This window comes from Bos grunniens, chromosome 25, assembly GCF_055505025.1.
Source record: "Bos grunniens cultivar Pamir isolate PY7600 chromosome 25, Bosgru_T2T1.0, whole genome shotgun sequence".
Lineage (NCBI taxonomy): Eukaryota > Metazoa > Chordata > Mammalia > Artiodactyla > Bovidae > Bos > Bos grunniens.
Genome location: NC_141189.1, coordinates 24,026,492 through 24,048,022, shown reverse-complemented (window position 1 = coordinate 24,048,022; position 21,531 = coordinate 24,026,492). Strand labels below are relative to the sequence as shown.

At 42.0% G+C, this 21,531-nt stretch overlaps 2 protein-coding genes across 3 annotated transcripts in view; one reads left to right on the top strand and one right to left on the bottom strand.

Annotated features, from left to right (window-relative positions):
- The window catches only part of LYRM1 (LYR motif containing 1), a 61,572-nt gene extending 57,173 nt beyond the window's left edge, over positions 1–4,399 (top strand). For both annotated transcript variants that reach the window (XR_015154653.1, XR_015154655.1), the window contains one exon: positions 2,211–4,399. The gene's annotated coding sequence lies outside the window, so the exon portion shown is untranslated. The remainder of the gene's footprint in view (positions 1–2,210) is intronic.
- DNAH3 (dynein axonemal heavy chain 3) overlaps positions 1–21,531 on the bottom strand; it is a 247,772-nt gene that overhangs the window by 15,191 nt on the left and 211,050 nt on the right. Inside the window, exons 52-55 of the mRNA XM_086375467.1 lie at positions 16,208–18,349; positions 8,732–8,957; positions 5,372–5,616; positions 2,406–2,522 (exon numbers count right to left, since the gene is read on the bottom strand). Coding sequence (XP_086231593.1) covers positions 2,406–2,522; positions 5,372–5,616; positions 8,732–8,957; positions 16,208–18,349 — 2,730 coding nt within the window. The remainder of the gene's footprint in view (positions 1–2,405; positions 2,523–5,371; positions 5,617–8,731; positions 8,958–16,207; positions 18,350–21,531) is intronic.

Here is a 21,531-nt window from a genome sequence, read left to right as displayed (position 1 = left end):
TGGCTCATAATGGGAGAAGTAAGAGACTAAGGGGACGTTTATACCTACTGGGTAATAATTTGAGCCCTACAGAAACTGCTTTACCTTAAACCACCACCCTCAGGCCTTCAGCAAAATTTAGTGTGAACACTGTAGTTTGTCCCAGCTGTAAGTAGGTTTATGACGACACTAAACTACAATATTAAAGGGAGAGTGGTTCCCCCTGAAGTCAGCCTGGCAGTGCTAGAAAGGACCAAAGAGGGACTACAGGTGAAGGAAAACCTGAGGTGCAGGGTCATGGTCAGGGTGCCACCACCACCCCCTCGTCAGCAAAGTCTACCTCAGGGGGTACCCTTAAGGCCCTGGGTTTTATGTTCATGAAGGAAGGTGCATTTCTTTACTTATATATCTCTTCTTTACAGCAAGAACACAAGTTTCTACAGAAACAGGATACGTTTTATATCTCTTCAAGATTTCCCATTGGCTCTGCCACAGGGCTGGGGGTACCAGACTAAGAATGTATTCGACTTCAGTCCATCTATTTAGATCACCACTCTTCAAACAAGACCTATCTCTTTGGTTAGTTTGTCTCTTGGTCTCGGAGCTCTGATAGTCATCTCTATCTGGTTCGTCTTTCCTTCCAGGCACATAGGAAGGTTACCCTTCCCTTCTCCTACACTTCCCTCACTACACTTCTTGCAGTGAGGTGTGGCCAGGTGACAACTTCTTACATATTTAATTCCCAACATGAGCTCTTCAGTGCTACCTCTGTGGCAGTGACCACACAAGTATACATTGAGATGGTGGCATCAAAAGTTGGTACAGCCTTTGCCAACTGTGCCTCTGATAGACAATTACAATGAACAGAGACCTTGCCAATTCACACTGGACGTGTTTAACAGGATGGGCAAGAAATAGACCTTTGGTGTCTTACATCCTTGATATTTGGAGACTGCTTATCATCTCAGCCTAACTAGGCTATCCTGATTGGTACAGTTGGAAAGTGACTATCCTCAGGCCAGCTGGCACAACTGGGGTGGGTTGGTTTATAAGCTGCCAGGCAGTCCAACACTAAGACCACATCCCAGGACACTTATGCACTCATTCTGTGATCTGAAGAAGAGCTCTGGGATGTGCTTCTGTGTGGCCTGGAATAATGGGAATATGGCTCACTTATTTGGAAAAGTTCTTTCACCAAACTAAAATCCACTGAACTTATGTTGTGTATGTCACTTGGGGTTTTGTTTTAGGGGACACTGTGCTGAAGTAAGGTCTGTGTCACCTTGTACTTTAAACTGAATTTAATCACTCTAAAGCAGAATTTCTGAATCTTGGCATGATTGACGTGTTGTACACTGAGTAGTTCTGTGTTGTAGGGGGCTGTCCTGTGCATTGAGGATGTTTAGCAGCATCCTGGCCTCTACCCAGTAGAACATCCATTTAGTTGTGACAACAAAAAAATGTCTCTTCAATTTGTCAAATGTCCCTTAGGAGGTAAAATCACCCTTAGCTGAGAACCCCTGTGCTAAGATCTTGGTTTTGCCAGCTGTAAAACAGGGTCACTAACACGAAGCTTATAAGATTACTGTGAACACTGAATGATGTAGATAATGCACCTGACATTTGACTGGGGAAAGGATCCAGAGTTGAGGGAGGAACTTGTATGTGACCTTGAAGATGCCCAGGTTTTTCTTTTGAGCTGCACTTTGACTTTTGGCCATAGTAACCCACTCATTTAGCCCATCTAAATTAGCCCATTTTATGTCCTCTCTCTAGGATTACATGGTATTTTTCTTGAAGGCAGTGACCCAGTTTTATATATTTACATTCTTCCATATTATGTACTGGTATATATTGATGATACAGCTGATGAATTGCTTTAATACAAACCAGCAAGGGTCATTTTCACCGCAGGGTATCTCTGCTGGGAGCACTCGCCTTCTTTTTTCACCACCCACTCCCACTTTCTTCTTCCAGTAGTAAAACTCCTACTTATCCCTCAAAACCATCTTTAATGCCTTAAGGAAGTTATCCCTAATCATCCCACCCCATATCTGAAATTTGATCATTGTGCTGCCTTTCTACATTATAAATGTTCCTCTTATTGAACTTACCACTGTATTGTCATTTATTTTGTTATATTTCTCTCCCTTTGTAGACTGTGCACCACTTAAGAGGAGGGATTAATCTTGATTTTTTGGTATGTTGTTTTTTTGTTTTACAATATCCAGCATGGTGACCAGCATCAGTAAGAGCTCAATGTTTGTTGAAGGCATAAGTGAGTAAACGAATGGAGCTGGGAGCAGAGGAGCAGGAAGGTGGAGCATAATTGTGGAGGTTTGTGGTTGTCAAAACCTCCTCCCATAAATACCTGTCAGGTAGGTCAGAGCATCAAATGGCACCTCAAAACCTCCTCCCATAAATACCTGTCAGGTAGGTCAGAGCATCAAATGGCACCTCCTTGTAATCATTCAGAAACATCTGGATCTGTCGCATACTAATCCTCAGGTCAGATTCATTGAATTCATAAGGAATATTCCAACCTGCATGAGGCAAAGATGAATTAGATGCTTCAGGATGAGAGTTCTTAATTCCCACTCAGAGATTGGGCTAGTTAAGTTAAACATCATCATGGATCAAGAGCCTCTTTTCAGTCCCATGAATATTAAGCACCTTGCCAACTATTAGCTTTGGTATTTACTGTCAGCGTGGGAGACATGCTGCTGAAAAAAAAATCCATTCTAAAGTCAATTACTTTATGGATCTCCCCATTTGTTAAGGAAGATGTTACCATCCTGGGATTTGTGAAATAGGATTACTCACCCTGGCTGGAATACCATGGTAACGTATAGGACGCCAAAAATAACACTAAAGCATAGGTTTAGTGGGAACGGAAATGCAACCCACTCCAGTATTCTTGCCTGGAGAATCCCATGGACAGAGGAACCTGGAAGGCTACAGTCCATGGGATTGCAAGAGTCAGATACGACTTAGTGACTAGGTAGAGAGCAGTATCTGTGATTGGGCAATACTAAGTTAGCTTTGAGAATTCCCCTCCTTCCACTGTATTTCCAAAGTTTATAATGATAAATGCCCAGTGGGGCTATCAGTTCAGTTCAGTTCAGTCCGACTCTTTGAGACCCCATGAATCGCAGCACGCCAGGCCTCCCTGTCCATCACCAACTCCCGGAGTTCACTCAAACTCATGTCCATCGAGTTGGTGATGCCATCCAGCCACCTCATCCTCTGTCGTCCCCTTCTCCTCCTGCCCCCAATCCCTCCCAGCATCAATCTTTTCCAATGAGTCAACTCTTCGCAAGAGGTGGCCAAAGTATTGGAGTTTCAGCTTCAGCATCAGTCCTTCCAATGAACACCCAGGACTGATCTCCTTTTCGATGGACTGGTTGGATCTCTTTGCAGTCCAAGGGACTCGCAAGAGTCTTCTCCAACACCACAGTTCAAAAGCATCAATTCTTCGGCGCTCAGCTTTCTTCACAGTCCAACTCTCACATCCATACATGACCACTGGAAAAACCATAGCCTTGACTAGATGGACCTTTGTTGGCAAAGTAATATCTCTGGTTTCAATATGCTATCTAGGTTGGTCATAACTTTCCTTCCAAGGAGTAAGTGTCTTTTAATTTCATGGCTGCAATCACCATCTACAGTGATTTTGGAGCGCCCCCAAAATAAAGTCTGACACTGTTTCCACTGTTTCCCCATCTATTTCCCATGAAGTGACAGGTTGTTTCCAAGGCAAACCATTCAATATCACGGTAATCCAAGCTTATGCCCCAACCAGTAATGCTGAAGAAGCTGAAGTTGAACAGTTCTATGAAGATCTACAAGACTTTTTAGAACTAACACCCAAAAAAGACGTCCTTTTCATTATAGGGGACTGGAATGCAAAAGTAGGAAGTCAAGAAATATCTGCAATAACAGGCAAATTTGGCCATGGAGTACAGAATGAAGCAGGGCAAAGGCTAATAGAGTGGGGCTATACAAGTCACATAAATGTATGAAGCAGGCCTGATGTAAGACAGTAGGGTGTGGCGGGACCTGCATTCAATGGAGATGTTTCATTTCCTCCCAAATAATTCACATTCAAATTAAACACAACAAAAACCTGGATTTCCCTGGTGGCCTAGTGACTAAGAGCCTGCCTGCCAACACAGGGGACACAGGTTTGCTCCCTGGTGTGGAAGATTCCGCGCGCAGTGGGGCAGCTAAGCCTGTGTGCCACAGCTACTGAGCCCGTACCTTAGAGCCGGTGCTCTGCAATGGGAGAAGCCACTGCCATGAAGAGTAGCCCTCACTCGCTGGAACTGGAGAAAACCCTCAGGCAGCAATGAAGAGCCAGTGCAGCCAACAATTATTTATTATTAATAAATAAATGAATAAATTTTAAAAAACCCAAAAACTTGTGTTCTGGCAAACAAAACACAACTGGGCAGTTGACTATAAGCCAAATTGTTGTATGGATTTTGGGAGGTTAGGCATGGATGGAAGAATGTGGTGTGTGAGATGCAAGTGTAGAGGGAGTGTCCACTTTGGCTGTCTCATCCTTGAAACCCTAAGTGGAAGAGTCAGGTGGTATGGCGCTAACTGGGACAGGTAGAAGGAAAGAGAATGCTCGGAGAGAATCACCAAAACAATTTGCCTCCTTTGGTAACCCCCCAGAATTGCTAAGAATACCTTGGGGTGGGTCATTTCAAGAAAAGAATTGGAGGCAGCCCATGGGATTAATAATGAGAAAAATGATCCATGAGAAATGATATGAATATCCATCCATTCTCCATGAGAAAAATAATCCATCCTTAAAATCATGGTGACTTGGGATCTGTATTTAGTTTGATGATCTGTTCCAACAAGAATACTAAGTCACTTAAGTTAGGCCATGGATAGGTTACATTAATAAAGAAATTTATGTTTATTTTTTTCAAGGAGAAGCACAGACAGATTTCACAGTTGTATTTCTTTCACTGTTATGCACATGTAAAGAGAGCAACCTAAACTGTTATAAATCACCTGGTAAAAATTCCCTGCAGAATGGCCATTGTACCCAAGCCAGGCAAATACACACCAAAGGGAAGAGCTTTCAATCTTCTCATTATCACATAACTTCAGTAATTAGGAGACCTCTGATTCTGGGGCATCACCTCTTTCCCTGACCCTGATCCTAATCTGGCACGGACACTCAGTGAAATTAATTTCAGATAAACAACAAATCATATTTAGTATAAATATGCCCCAAATACTACATGGAATGTACTTATACCTTATCTTTTTTCTTACACCTTATTTTACTGGCAACCCTGACTACAAACTTGAATGCATTTCTGCATCTGTGTGATCTTTCCCCCAGCAATCCAGGTATGCTGTCACCTCTCACCTAGGGGTCCAAAGTTTCTCCTCTCTTGAACGATGGCATGGAAGAAGCAAAGGCCAAACAATAGCTTTTGCCACATCACTGCTTTGGTACAGCTTTGGAAGAACACAGGGTCTGAGATGGGGTCATTGAGGTAAGAGCGCAAAAGATTGGCCCGGAGCCCTTTAGGGGGCTCATTGGTCATTTTAATCCCATTCTGGAGGATGCTGACTGGAAACTTCTCTGATGGATAGCTGGTTAACCAGAGTCTAGAAAAGAAACAGATCCAATTATTTAGAGCAATGTAATACATATATTAAAAAACAGTAACAAAAAAATAGCTACCATTTTTTTAATACTCTGATAGATGTTGAACCCAATGCTGAGAATTTATGTCCCTTCATTTTCTTTAATCCTCACAGCCACCCTCTGATTTACCATCCCCTTTACCAGTGAGGAAACAGAGGTATAGCAAGGTCAAGTGGGGCTTTCAAGGACACACCTTGTTTCTTGCTTCCAGATTACTCACAGTCTTGCTGCTGGGGGTGTCAGGGGCAGGGTGGGGGGATGCGGAAGAGGCGAAGGGAAATGGGAGCTGAGGAGGGGAGAAAGGACAAGCAAACAGTGCCAAGAAGTTTTAAAATCTAGACTGCAGGGAGGGAGGGCAGTAATAGGCTGTGGGGATACATGGGGTGGGGAGAGCAGATGTCTGCAAACTACTGAGTCAAATCTAGCCTTAACCTATTTTTATAAATAAAGTTTTATTGGAACATGGCCACACCCCTTTATTTACAAATTATTTAGGGATGCTTTCATGCTACAACAGCTGAGTTGAATAGCTGCATTTGACAATATGGCCTGCAAAGCCTAAAATATTCACTATCTGGCCCCTTACAAGAAAAGTTTGCTGACTTCTGTCATAGAGGCCAGTGGCATTTGAAATGGGTCTTGAGAATATGGAAGATTTTTTTCCTTAAATAATAAAGTTTTACCTATGTCCGTAAAAAAATGAGAACATAGGCAAAAGTATTTAGTAAGAAACATATATATATATATATATATATATATATAATTTTACCATCTACAGCTTAACATGTAAGCATATTGTTTTTCATTTGCTTTTCTTACTCAGGCTCAAGCTACATATATACTGTGGCATCTGTTTTGTTTCATTTTTGTGGGGTTGTTTTGTTAGACATTAGAAAGGTTTCCAACAGGCAGATTTGGGGGTGAAAAGTCATTAAAGACACAGGCTGAGCAACCACATGGAGGAAGAAAAGTTGGGGATGTGGTAAGGGCTGGTGGGCAGCCTGCTATGGTCCAAGTACAGGGCTCAGAGGGGAAGGAGAGGCCATAAACTGGTGGCCTATGACCTGACCTCAGTTTGCAGCTGGCTGATGTTTAACTCTCACCATGCAAACCAACATAATGCTGCAACATATTTTTGAAGTAGTTGCCAACTTTTACAAATCTAGGGCTTTCTTTTAAAATTCTGGCTTCCCTGGTGGCTCAGACGGTAAAGCGTCTGCCTACAATGTGGGAGACCCGGGTTGAATCCCTGGGTTGGGAAGATCCTCTGGAGAAGGCAATGGCAACCCACTCCAGTACTCTTGCCTGGAAAATCCCATGGATGGAGGAGCCTGGTAGACTACAATCTATATGGGGTTGCAAAGAGTTAGACACGACTGAGTGACTTCACTTTCTTTCTTTAAAATTCTGGTTTCCCATCTTTCCTTTAAAATAATCAGAAAATCTGGACACAAGAGGCCTTCATGCCTGCTTGGCAACAGTTAGCTGTCACTTTGCAGGAGTAGCTCATCTCTATGGGGCATGTGCTTCTAGTTTACCACAGTCCCCACCACTCCCTGCTGATATTCAACTGAGGCTGAATGCCCATGATGATAGATACGGCAGTGTGGAAAGTGGAATATTTCTCGTGCCCAAATCCTCTTCAGTCATTTATGTTACATTGCTGGCTTGTGTAAGCACTTAAGCTTGTGACTTTGGGGTTAAGTTAAAAGTGAAAGTGAAAGTGAAGTCGTTCAGTTGTGTCCGACTCTTTGCGATCCCATGGACTGTAGCCTACTAGGCGCCTCCATTTACGGAATTTTCCAGACAAGAGTACTGGAGCGGGTTGCCATTTCCTTCTCCAACTTTGGGGTCAAGAAGTCTTAGATGTCAACATGAATAATTTTTCTTCATTGAGTATGTAACTGATAATAAATGAAACAACTCAGCATCCCATACAAAATAGAATTCTTGAAATTAATGGATTCCCTCTTAAACTTCTACATTAATCTTGTATGAGCCTTACATGAATACAATCAACTATGGCCTAATCTGGCTTTGTAAATAAACACCAAACACTTTTCTATTTTCAGGCAGACATAACTAAAATAAAAATAACTAGCAAACTTTGTTGCCTAGTACAGGATTTGGCAAACTTTTCCTATGAAGGATCAAACAGTAAGTGGTTTAGACTTGGCGTGCCATATGGTCTCTGTCACAATTACTTGAAGCATAGAAGCAGTTGTAGACAATACGTGAGTGAATATGATTATATTTCAATAAAACTATAACTCTATTTATAGACACTGAAATTTAATTTTATATAATTTTCACATGTCATGAAATATTATTCTTCTATTTTTTCAACCATAAAAAAATGTAAAGCTATTCTTAGATTGTAAGCTATATAAACACAGGCTGCAGACTGGATTTGGACATAGTTTGCTCACCCCGGTCCAGAATAATTAGATCACTGAAAATCTAAGTTAAAAGACTTGAAAGCCTATCTGGTTCATTTCATCATTCTCTAAATGCAAAAATTTAGGACTAGTCTTGCTGGACTTTAAAGTTCATAGAAAACGAACGGCTGCTTCCAAGACTGATTAAAATTCCATGGATCTCCAGAAATAGAAGATAGAGCAAGTAGCGAGATTACAGGTGGGATTTTTTTTTTTTGACCAATAAGTTTTAAAACTAACTTGCTGGTATTAAATCTATCTTTTCAGACATATATCATATCACCTCCCTACAACAGTTTCTCACAGCATATACCCCAGAATCACAAGATAACTTCTTGGTGTTTCCTTTGCTTTTACAAATGTTGTCCCTTTTGTCTGGAATGTCCTTCCTGGAAAATTCCTGTTTATCTTTCAATACTCAAGGCCTTCCTCAACTTTTCCTTCCTTGTCCATTCTTGTTCAAACAAGTACAGCAAGGACTGCATGGTATCAACATTATTCATATATGGTCTGCCTTCTCCTAGACTGAGAGCTTCTTAAGAGTTGAACTGTGTCTTGTTTGGATTCCCAGTCATTACCATGACATCTGGAGCTCAAGACTGGGGCCCAGAGACACAGTGGTGGGACAACATCTCACCTGAATCCCACGTTGGTGCTCTCAGGAACAATCACCTCCTCACAGATCTTCTCCAGAGCAGGCATCCAGCTTGTGGCCAGATGACAATTCTGTAAGACCACCCAGGTCCCATCTCTGATGGCACTGTTGATCATTTTGGCAGCAATAGGGCCTTGGCCTTGGCCAAGGGAGATGGTCTGTGTTTTGGTACCTCCCATGCCAAGATCATCAGCAAATTTCAGCAGGCCTGAGATCAGGAAGAAAAAGGACTTTTGAAAGAGAACAGGCTACTTAAGACCATATTAACAATAACAACACAGAAAAGGGGGTTTACATTTCATTTTTAGTGGAGTATAGTTGATCTGGCTTCCCCTGTGGCTCAGATAGTAAAGAATCTGCCTGCAGTGCCAGAGACCCAAGTTCGATCCCTGGGTCGGGAAGATCTCTTGGAGAAGGAAATGGCTATCCATTCCAGTATTTTGGGCTTCCCTGGTGGCTCAGACGGTAAAGAGTTTGCCTGTGGTCCAGGGGACCAGGTTTCGATCCCTGGATTGGGAAGATCTCCTGGAGAAGGAAATGGCAATCCACTCCAGTGTTCTTGCCTGGAAAATCCCATGGGTGGAGGAGCCTAGCAGGCTACAGTCCATGGGGTCTGTGTTAGCTTCAAGTCCACAACAAAGTAAGTCAATTACACAAATACATGTATCCACTCTTTTTTAGATTCTTTTCCCATATAGGTCATTACAGAATATTAAAAAGAGTTCCCTGTGCTATACAGTAGGTCCTTATTAGTTATATGTGTATGTGTCAATCCCAATCTCCCAGTTTATCCCTACCCTCTTTGCCCACTGGTAACTATATTTGTTTTCTACATCTGTGACTCTGTTTCTGCTTTGTAAATAAGTTAATTTAGGAACTGGGCTTTTACAAACTTACTAGGAAAACTGGTATTTGGACAGTGAAATTTCAAGTAGGTCTCTTTCACATCTCTCTTCCTCAGAGGCAGCCAGTGTTATATTTTGTTTGTGAGTTTTTCTTCTTTAATGATTCTTCAGTTCAGTTCAGTTCAGTCGTTCAGTCATGTCTGACTCTTTGTGACCCCATGAATCAGAGCACACCAGGCCTCCCTGTCCATCACCAACTCCCAGAGTTCACACAAATTCATGTTCATTGAGTCAGTGATGCCATCCAGCCATCTCATCCTCTGTCATCCCCTTCTCCTCCTGCCCCCAATCCCTCCCAGCATCAGGGTCTTTTCAAATGAGTCAATTCTTCACATGAGGTGGCCAAAGTATTGGAGTTTCAGCTTTAGCATCAGTCCTTCCAAAGAAATCCCAGGGCTGATCTCCTGTAGAATGGACTGGTTGGATCTCCTTGCAGTCCAAGGGACTAGCAAGAGTCTTCTCCAACACCACAGTTCAAAAGCATCAATTCTTCAGCGCTCAGCTTTCTTCACAGTCCAACTCTCACATCCATACATGACCACAGGAAAAACCATAGCCTTGACTAGACAGACCTTTGTTGGCAAAGTAATGTCTCTGCTTTTCAATACGCTATCTAGGTTGGTCATAACTTTCCTTCCAAGGAGTAAGCGTCTTTTAATTTCATGGCTGCAATCACCATCTGCAGTGATTTTGGAGTCCCCAAAAATAAAGTTTGACACTGTTTCCATTGTTTCCCCATCTATTTCCCATGAAGTGATGGGACCAGATGCCATGATCTTAGTTTTCTGAATGTTGAGCTTTAGGCCAACTTTTTCACTCTCCTCTTTCACTTTCATCAAGAGGCTCTTTAGTTCCTCTTCACTTTCTGCCATAATGGTCATGTCATCTGCATATCTGAGGTTATTGATATTTCTCCCAGCAATCTTGATTCCAGCTTGTGCTTCTTCCAGCCCTGCATTTCTCATGATGTACTGTGCATATAAGTTAAATAAGCAGGGTGATAATATACAGCCTTGACGTACTCCTTTTCCTATTTGGAACTAGTCTGTTGTTCCACATCCAGTTCTAACTGTTGCTTCCTGACCTGCATACAGATTTCTCAAGAGGCAGGTCAGGTGGTCTGGTATTCCCATCTCTTTCAGAATCTTCCACAGTTTATTGTGATCCACACAGTCAAAGGCTTTGGCATAGTCAATAAAGCAGAAATAGATGTTTTTCTGGAACTCTCTTGCTTTTTCTATGATCCAGTGGATGTTGGCAATTTGATCTCTGGTTCCTCTGCCTTTTCTAAAACCAGCTTGAACATCTGGAAGTTCACGGTTCACGTATTGCTGTAGCCTGGCTTGGAGAATTTTGAGCATTACTTTGCTAGCATGTGAGATGAGTGCAATTGTGAGGTAGTTTGAGCATTCTTTGGGATTGCCTTTCTTTGGGACTAAAATGAAAACTGACTTTTTCCAGTCCTGTGGCCACTGCTGAGTTTTCCAAATTTGCTGGCATATTGAGTGCAGCACTTTCACAGCATCATCTTTTAGGATTTGAAATAGCTCAACTAGGTGTGTTTCTTTTATGGTCTGTCTCAGAGACAATATTAATCTGCTAGGATTGCCATAACAAATAACCAAAGATTGGATGACTTAAACAACAGAAATTTATTTTCTCTCTGCACTGGAGGCTAGAAATAAAAAATCAAAGTGCTGACAGGCATGGTTTCCTCTAAGTCTTCTTTTCCTGGCTTGTTTGTGGCCATTTTCTCCTCACATCAGTAAAGCGTCTGTCTAGAATGCCAGAGACCTGGGTTCGATCCCTGGGTTGGGAAGATTCCCTGGAGAAGAAAATGGCAATCCACTCCAGTACTATTGCCTGGAAAATCCCATGGATAGAAGAGCCTGGTAGGCTACAGTCCATGGGGTCACAAAGAGTCAGACACGACTGAGCGACTTCACTTTCACTTTCTCCTCACATCATCTTCTCATTGTGTCCTTGCATGGACTTCTCCCTGTCATTGTATCTGTGTTCTAATCTTCTAAGGACATCAGTCATATTGGATTAGGACCTACCCTAATGACCTCACAGTTAACTATTTAAAAACCTTATCTCCAAATACAGTCACATTCTGAGGTATTAGGAATTATGTCTTTAACATACAGACTTGGGAGGGACAAATTCAGCCCATAATATCCTCATAATCCTGGGGGGAGGTATTAATTCTCTTAATTGTTTGATGTGCTGATTATCCCTTATAGTAATGTGCTTCCTCACATAGTTTATAATTTTTTTTTATTGTCAGTTCACAATCAGCAAGTTTGTGTTATTCTGTGGGAGTCTGACATACTGTGGGTTTAAGGAGTGCCCTAACAGAACAATTTCGTATACACAATCACTAGTGTCACCAGGGTTTTCCCATTCTGGATCAGTTTTACGGGAAATTTCTCAGCTTGAGAATCCCATACCACAGGGTACTATAACTCTAAAACCCTCATCTGCATATAGCCTAGGCTTGGTATTTTAATTTCTCACAGAACAATTGTTGCTTTTTTGTTTTTACCCAGGCTCTAGGCCAGTGACAAGCTTCTGCATTGCTTCCTGAGTCAGTAGCCTAAATTTCAGACTTCTATGGGAAAAAAATACATGAATTTGAAACAAAACAAATAAAACTTCTAGAAATGGAAAGCATTGTTATTGAAGATAAAAATTCAATGTGGAAGTGTTACTCTCTCCCATTGTGTCTAATTCCTTGTGACCATATGGATTGTAGCCCATCAGGCTCCTCTGTCCATGGGATTCTCCAGGCAAGAATACTGGAGAGGGTAGCCATTCCCTTCTCCAGGGGATCTTCCTGACCCAGGGATCAAACCTGGGTGTTCCGCATTACAGGTGAATTCTTTACCATCTGAACCACCAGGGAAATCCAAAGATCACATGAAGTCCTTCAAGCCACAGGTCCTATGCTTGGTCTGGGAAGACTGTCATGGAGCAACATTAAGCCTTTGTGCCACAACTACTGAGCCCCATGTGCTGCAACTACTGAAGCCCATGCATAAGAGCCTGTGCCCCGCAACAACAGAAGCCTCCTCAATGCACTTCCATGAAGAGTAGCCCCCGCTCGCTACAAATAGAGAAAGCCCATGTGCAGCAATGAAGACCCACTGCAACCAAAAAGAAATACATTTTCAAAATTAGCATAAAAAAAGCAGGTTGAATGCAGCCAAAAAGAGAATGAGTGGAAAGTAAGGTCTGCAATCAATGATGTACTCAGTAGTGACAGGAACCCTACGTTTCCAAATACCATGACCCAATAAAGGAATTGGGAGTTCCTTGGAGAAACACTTGTTCAAGATAAGCCTGAATGATATATGGTAGTTCTACACAGCAAGGACGTTATCAAAAACTACTGGGGTTATGTGAAAAGCATATAGCCATGGAGGTACTCCTATCCTAATAGGCTAAAGGATGAATAATCTGAGCATCAAAAAGAATGATGGCAGGAGTGGAGTAAAACACTGCTATATGTGAAACATCCACTATGTTAAAACCCAAGCACTAATAAATGTACCAGAAAACCACCTTCTTCGTGCTTTCAATACTCTGAAAGCTGGTAAATAGAGTATGAGCCAAGAACCTTTGCTTCCTGGGTAAACCAAAGAGTTGATAAAGAAAAATTCTTCTTTATGGAAGAGTTCCAGCTAATTTATGAGGGAGGAATGATAGAATTAAATTCTCATCATTTTGCAGTCCCTAATGCAATAATGCATCTGGGTAATGATTTTCTAAGGCCAGTAAAACCATTAGGTCATTGGTTCCCAACATTGGCTGCATGTTGAAATTATTTGAAAAGCTTTATAAAACACAATGCCTGGGTCTAACCTACAAAGATTTTAATTTAATTGGTAGAAGGCAAGGCCTCCACATGAAGATTTTCTTTTTTTCAGTTTTTAATTAAGATGTTCTCTTTATTTCATTCTCATTCTTGAAAGATAGACTTTATGTTTGCATATTTTCCTTTAGCACAATGATGGCATTATTCCACAAACTGCATTGTTGCTATTGAAACACTGGTTGCTAGTCTAACTGCTGTTCTTTATAGGTTATCTTGTTTTTCTCACTGGCTGCTTTTAATTTATTTTTATCAAAGCATATAGTTGATTTACAGTGTAGTGTTAGTTTCTGCTGTACAGCAAAGTGATTCCGTTATATATACATTCTTTTTTATATTCTTTTCCATTATGGTTTATCCTTGGCTACTGAATACATTCCTCTGTGCTATACAGTAGGGCCTTATTATTTATCCATTCTATACATAATAATTTTCATCTACTAACCCCAAACTTCCAAGCCTTCCCTTCCCAACCCCTCCTTGGCAATCACAAGCCTTTTCTCTATGTCTGTGACTCTGGTTTTGTTTCATAGACAGGTTCATTTGTGCTGTATTTTAGATTATACATATAAGTGATATTATACAGTATTTATTTTTTCATGGAGATTTTCTTAAAGTTCTTTAGGTGATTTCAATGTGCAGCCAAGAGTGAGAGCCACCATATTAGGCGAAAGGCTGAAGGGAAATTTTATAAAGGAGGCAGTAGAGGAGTATTGACGTGAATCCCACTGACAACTCCTGAACCCACTGATCGATCTTAATGATAGACGACAACCAGACAGTATCTGTCTCCTAATATGACACACTATGAGGGACACAGCGTCTGCAGCTGCCTGGGACATCATCCAAGCTGAATCTGATGAAGCCTCTAGTAGAGAGGGACAGGAATAAGGAACATACAGCATTAGATTTTACAGCCCTGTTCTCTCCCAACACGTTATCATTTTACAGAGCATATTCTACTGTTTCCTCCATTTCTTTTCTCTACTTTTCCTAGTTCCCCTCATTTTTCCTATATAAGCCTACCACAGAAACAACATAGGGGAAGAAGCAAGACGCTAGTAAGGGGTCATGAATTGAGCTTTGACAATAACAATAATTTAAGTGTTGGAACCTGGAAAAGTACCAGTTCATTTCAGCTCCTTCTTCTGATTTTCTCTGAAGTAGGCTTTCTAACAAGGTCAGAATACATGTCCAATTTCTGTTTTCACAGGAGAACTGCCAATCTGTCCACTTACATTTCTGGTATTCTTTTTTCAACAACAGAGAAAACTAAAGCTTTAAGAAAAACGAATCTGTTTCTATCAGTAACTCATACCCTTTTACGTGCACACACACTTTCTGGAAAATTACACAAACTACTAGTAGCAGTTATTTCTGGGAGAGTTAGGAGGAAGATGTACCTTTCGCTCTTCTAAACCCCAGTACTGTTTATATCATGGTCTGGATAATCCTTTGTTGTGGGGGCTGCCCTGGGCATCGTAGGCTGTTTAGCAGCATCCTTTACTTCTACCTACTAGATGCCAGTAGTACCCCCTATTTGTGAGAACAAAAGTGTTCTCCCACTTCGCCAAATGTCTGTTGAGGTAACAAAATGGTCCTAATGGAGCCATAATCCTATGCTTTTTGCATTTTTTTTTACTACATGAGGCATCAATTACTCAAAAAATTTAAAGATTCAAAGAAGAGAAAAAGCATAGCTGAGAGGAACAATGGTCTGAGAAAATGGTCTAAGACAAAGGTGATAAACTAGCAGTCACCAGGCTATATCTAGCCCTGGCTAAGATGCTTTTGAACTGTGGTATTGGAGAAGACTCTTGAGGGTCCCTTGGACTGCAAGGAGATCCAACCTGTCCATTCTGAAGGAGATCAGCCCTGGGATTTCTTTGGAGGGAATGATGCTGAAGCTGAAGCTCCAGTACTTTGGCCACCTCATGCAAAGAGTTGACTCATTGGAAAAGACTCTGATGCTGAGAGGGATTGGGGGCAGGAGGAGAAGGGGACAACAGAGGATGAGGTGGCTGGATGGCATCACCAACTCGATGGACATGAGTTTGAGTGAACTCCGGGAGTTGGTGATGGACAGGGAGGCCTGGTGTGCTGCGATTCATGGGGTCGCGAAGAGTCGGACATGACTGAGTGACAGAACTGAACTGAACCCTCTTAAAGTTTTTTTAAAAAAATTGAATGAGTTATCAAAATTTAAAAATGGGTGATTTTTGGGACTTCCCTGGTGGTCTAGTGGTTAACAGTCTGCCTTGCAATGCAGGGGACACAAGTTCAATGCCTGATCAGGGAACAGAGATCCCACATGCCTCAGAGTAACTAAGCCAGTACACCATAATGAAAGATCCCACATGATGCAAAGAAGATGCCATATGCTGCAACTAAGACGTGATGAAGCCAAATAAATATTTTTTTAAATGGATGATTTCTACCTTTCTGGTTTCTCTTGAAGAAGCAGATAATCTGATCATCCTAAGATCACATTATCAAATGGCACAATACAAAAGAGCTGCCCTCTTTAGGCCAGAAAAGAAGTCTTATGTTGTCCCAGCCCTGCCTTAGTCTGTTAATTGGAATGCCCTTCAAAGCCATTTGAGTTTGAGATTCCTGCTCAGTAGAGGCAAGCTATTGTTATCCATTAATATTCCTCACACAACATTCTACCCTTACCTGCCATTGGGTCTGCACCTGGAGATAACACGAATATCAACGGTGCACAGCAGTTGGAATCACTGTAGGACCCCTGGAGATCAAACGTAGGGGCTTCAATGTACACACTTCCCATGTGTTCAGCAATGAACCCCCGAATGGCTGGAATCATTTTGTCAGGCCGCAAACATCGGAGGATCACCATCCTCTCCAAACCATGAAGAAACTTCCAAGATCCAGGGAATGTTTCCTCATGGGGCCAGGCTGAGTCATAGATGAACTTCCATTCATTACCATTTTGTTCCAAATGTTCCATAAGGCCTTTCAGTTTTGGCAATGCCGATGCACGGACCACTTCTGCCCATGCCTTCTCAGACAGCCACTCAGAAACTGGGTTGGGAAAAGGGTTGTCCAAGGCAATGCCTCCAGTTAGAAGAAAGTACCAAATTTCCTCATTAATTTGCTTTTTCTCTTTCATGATTCCTATTGTCAAGAGGAGGGAGAAAAGCAGCTTGTCCTTCTCAAACAGAGAGCGGCAGACGTTGTTGTAGATGCTGAGGGTGAAATGATCAATGATGTACTCAATTCGTAGCTCTAGTTCCTCGCTCTTCTTGCTATGGGCCAGAGACTGCATGTAGAGGTTTATGAACCATGTCAGGGAGTACTGGTACATGGGTTCAATGTGGGCCAGGTCAGAGATACAAAAGAAGATGGTGGCAGAATGAACAGCCACTGGCTTGTAGCCCATACGGGTCTCATCGATCTGCGTTTCTGTCACTGAAGCAATTTCCTGTTTCTCAGAGATTTCTTCAGACAGCACTTTGGAAGAAGACAAAATTTTTATGGCAGTCTCATCCTCAAGTATGTTGCCCTCAGAAAGGGAAAGGACCTCCAATATCTTATCTTCAATTTCCTTTAGTTGTTTCTTGTTCTTGGCACTTTCCACAATCAACTTGTTCTTTTTCTCTTCAAGTTCTGGCTTCTCCTTGGCAGCCACGATGCCAAGGAGTTGATCTTGGAGGCCCAAGGGAGTGATCATAAAGTTGAGGAGACAGACTTTCACGGCCACCTCAGGGAGGTAATGTGGGTTCCTCAAACGGGTTGTGATATATAACTTAAAATCTCTGGAGTATTCGATGATGTTTTCACCAAGCCTCATGTACTCAACCCCTTGCTGTTTGAATGTGGACTTGAGCAAGATGGGTTCAATAAAGGCATCCAACTCTTCCCCAACATTTTCTAGTAAGACTGGGGTACCAAACTGCAGGGCATGTTCTAGCGTCCTCACATAGTTCGTATCCGAGAACTTGATGACTGACAGCTTATTTGCTTTCTCCATATTCTTGATCCACTTATTGGCCTGCCCCTGAGGGTCAATCATTAAGGCCCAGCGTCTGGAATTGGATACAATGATGCCATTGTCAATGGAGAAGGAGTCAATGGGAAGCCCAGCAATCTGCCAGGCACGAATTTTTACAGGATCTCCTAATGTGTTGCTAAGACTGAAGTCACTGGAGCCAGGGATGACCTTGTCCTTACATTGTGCCAACCACTGCTTCTGGCACTCAGCCCGATAATCCACAGTAAAGGCCCCCAGGTAAGCCACAGTCCCAGAGGACAACAACACATCCCCCGTCAGATTAGTATAACGGATACCCAGCTGCCGAGCGGCTTCTGTCCATCTGTCTTTCTCTCCTCCAAGACCACTAATCAGTTTTTCTGCCCTGATCAGCTTTTGGGAACAGATTTCAATGTTTCCCTCCAGTGTCTTTTTCTTGGTATTCATCTCTTCAAAGTCGTCGTTCAGGGCCTGGAGGCGGTCTTCCACTAGCTTCAGCTCTGCTCGCTTCTGGTTCAGTTTCTGCATCTGTGTGTCCAGCTTCCCCTCAGCCTCCTTCAGCCGCTCCCGTTTGGGAGCCACCACTTTGGCCACACGATCATACACCTCCATGGCCCTCACCCACTTGCACAGACCCTCACATGCAGATGATACATTTTTAATTACAGCAGGCTGGAAATCTGGGTGATCGATAAACCTTTCCCGGATCCGCTTCATGATGACTGGGGGAATGTTGTCTTTGTCATATGTCTTGAGACTTTCCAAGAATTTCAGATCTCCGAGAATCTTTCTCGATACCCCCCAGTAATCTTCTATCATTTTACCTGTTTGGGACAAGAAGTAGAGATAAAGCTATTTTTAAAAAATTTTATTGGAGGATAATTACTTACAGTGTTGTGTTGGCTTACTGCCATACAACAACATGAATCAATCAGAAGTGCACACATATCCCCTCCTTGAGCCTCCCTCCAAGCCTGCCCCTCCTGCCATCCTACCCCTCTGGGTTGTCACAGAGCCCTGGGATGAGCTCCCTGTGTTATATAGCAACTTCCTATTAGCTAAGAGATAAGACTATTATTAAGACATCCTGCCTGAAATTTGCAGCCCTGCAGGGGCTACTCCTCATATTTAGCAAACAAAACAAAACAAACAAACAAAAAACCCCCCAAGATCCTACAGAGGAATTTTAGGGCAGAGAATATACATGTCATTACATATTTATTCAAGCTCATAGAATGTATAATACCAAGAGTGAAACCTAATGTAAACTATGGACTTTGGATGATAAGATGTGTCCATGTAGGTTCATCACCTATAACAAATATACCATTCTGATGGGAGATGTTAATAATAAGGGAGGCTATGCATGTGTGTGTGACTATACAGACCTATACAAGGTCTGTGTAGTCAAAGTAATGGTTTTTCCAGTTGCCATGTATGGATGTGACAGCTGGACCATAAAGAAGGCTGAGTATCAAAGAATTGATGCTTTCAAACCATGGTGTTGGAGAAGACTCTTGACAGTCCTTTGGATGGCAAGGAGCTTAAACTAGTCAATCCTAAAGGAAATCAACCCTGAATGTGCATTGGAAAGACTGATGCTGAAGTTGAAACTCCAATACTTTGACCACCTGATGTGAAGAGCCTACTCATTGGAAAAGACCCCAATGCTGCGAAAGATGGAAGGGAGGAGGAGAAGGGGACAACAGAGGGCAGAATGGTTGGATGGCATCATCAGCTCAATGCAGCTGAGTTTGAGCAAGCTCTGGGAAATGGTGATGGACAGGGAAGCCTGGTAAGTGAAGTCCATGGGGTCTTAAACAGCTGGACACTGTTGAATGACTGAACAACATGCAAGAGTAGGGGCAGGGGGTATATGAGAAATTTTTGTATCTTCAACTCAATTTTTCTGTGACCTTAAAACCGCTCTTAAAAAAAAAAAAAAAAGATCTTAAATCCCAAGCTCCTCTCCATCTCATCTTTGCCTTGCTCCCTGGTCTTTAATTACAAGAAGCTTCCTTCAACTTCCTGATGATCCCAAGTGCTTGCCTAACATGAGCTTTTCACCTAGGTTGTAAATGGCATCTAGCTGGCTCCTGAACAAACTTCAGGCTCACTTTAAAAGCCACCTCTATATGGAAAGGGTGAATTTAACTCAGATGACCATTATATCTACTACTGTGGGCAGGAATCCCTTAGAAGAAATGGATTAGCCATCATAGTCAACAAAAGAGTATAAAATGCAGTACTTGGATGCAATCTCAAAAACGACAGAATGACCTCTGTTTATTTCCAAGGCAAACCATTCAATATCACGGTAATCCAAGTCTATGCCCCAACCAATAATGCTGAATAAAGTGAAGTTGAATGGCTCTATGAAGACCTATAGGACCTTTCAGAACTAACACCCAAAAAAGATGTCCTTTTCATCGTAGGGGACTGGAATGCAAAAGTAGGAAGTAAAGAAACACCTAGAGTAACAGGCAAATTTGGCCTTGGAGTATGGAATGAAGCAGGGCAAAGGCTAATAGAGTTTTGCTAAAAGAATACACTGGTCATAGCAAACATCCTCTTCCAATAACACAAAAGAAGACTCTAATGGACATCACCAGATGGTCAACACTGAAATCAGATTGATTATATTCTTTGCAGCCAAAGATGGAGAAGCTCTATACAGTCAGCAAAAACAAGACCAGGAGCTGACTGTGGCTCAGATCATGAACTCCTTACTGCCAAATTCATACTGAAATTGAAGAAAGTGGGGAAAACCACTAGACCATTCAGGTATGACCTAAATCAAATCCTTTATGATTATACAGTGGAAGTGAGAAATAGATTTAAGGGACTAGATCTGATAGATAGAGTGCCTGATGAACTATGGACGGAGATTCATGACATTGTACAGGAGACCATCCCCAAGATAAAAAAATAAAAAAAGCAAAATGGCTGTCTGAGGGGGCCATACAAATAGCTGTGAAAAGAAGAGAAGTGAAAAGCAAAGGAGAAAAGGAAAGATATACCCATGTGAATGCAGAGTTCCAAAGAATAGCAAGGAGAGATAAGAAAGCATTCCTCAGTGATCAGTGCAAAGAAATAGAGGAAAACAATTGAATGGGAAAGACTAGAGATCTCTTCAAGAAAATCAGAGATACCAAGGGAAATTTCATGCAAAGATGGGCTCAATAAAGGATAGAAATGGTATGGACCTAACAGAAGCAGAAGATATTAAGAAGTGCTGGCAAGAATACACAGAAGAACTGTACAAAAAAGATCTTCATGACCCAGATAATCACGATCGTGTGATCACTCACCCAGAGCCAGACATCCTGGAATGAGAAGTCAAGTGGGCCTTAGGAAGTATGACTAAGAACAAAGCTATTGGAGGTGATGGTATTCCAGTTGAGCTCTTTCAAATCCTGAAAGATGATGCTGTGAAAGTGCCGCACTCAATATGCCAGCACATTTGGAAAACTCAGCAGTGGCCACAGGACTGGAAAAGGTCAGTTTTCATTCCAATCCCAAAGAAAGGCAGTGTCAAAGAATGCTCAAACAACCACACAATTTTGCACTCATCTCACACACTAGTAAAGTAATGCTCAAAATTCTCCAAGCCAGGTTTCAGCAATACATGAACCATGAACTTCCTGATGTTCAAGCTGGTTTTAGAAAAGGCAGAGGAACCAGAGATCAAATTGCCAACATCTGCTGGATCATGGAAAAAGCAAGAGAGTTCCAGAAAAACATCTATTTCTGCTTTATTGACTATGCCAAAGCCTTTGACTTGTGTGGATCACAATAAACTGTGGAAGATGCTGAAAGAGATGGGAATACCAGACCACCTGATCTGCCTCTTGAGAAACCTATATGCAGGTCAGGAAGCAACAGTTAGAACTGGACATGGAACAACAGACTGGTTCCAAATAGGAAAAGGAGTACGTCAAGGCTGTATATTGTCACCCTGCTTATTTAACTTATACGCAGAGTACATTATGAGAAATGCAGGGCT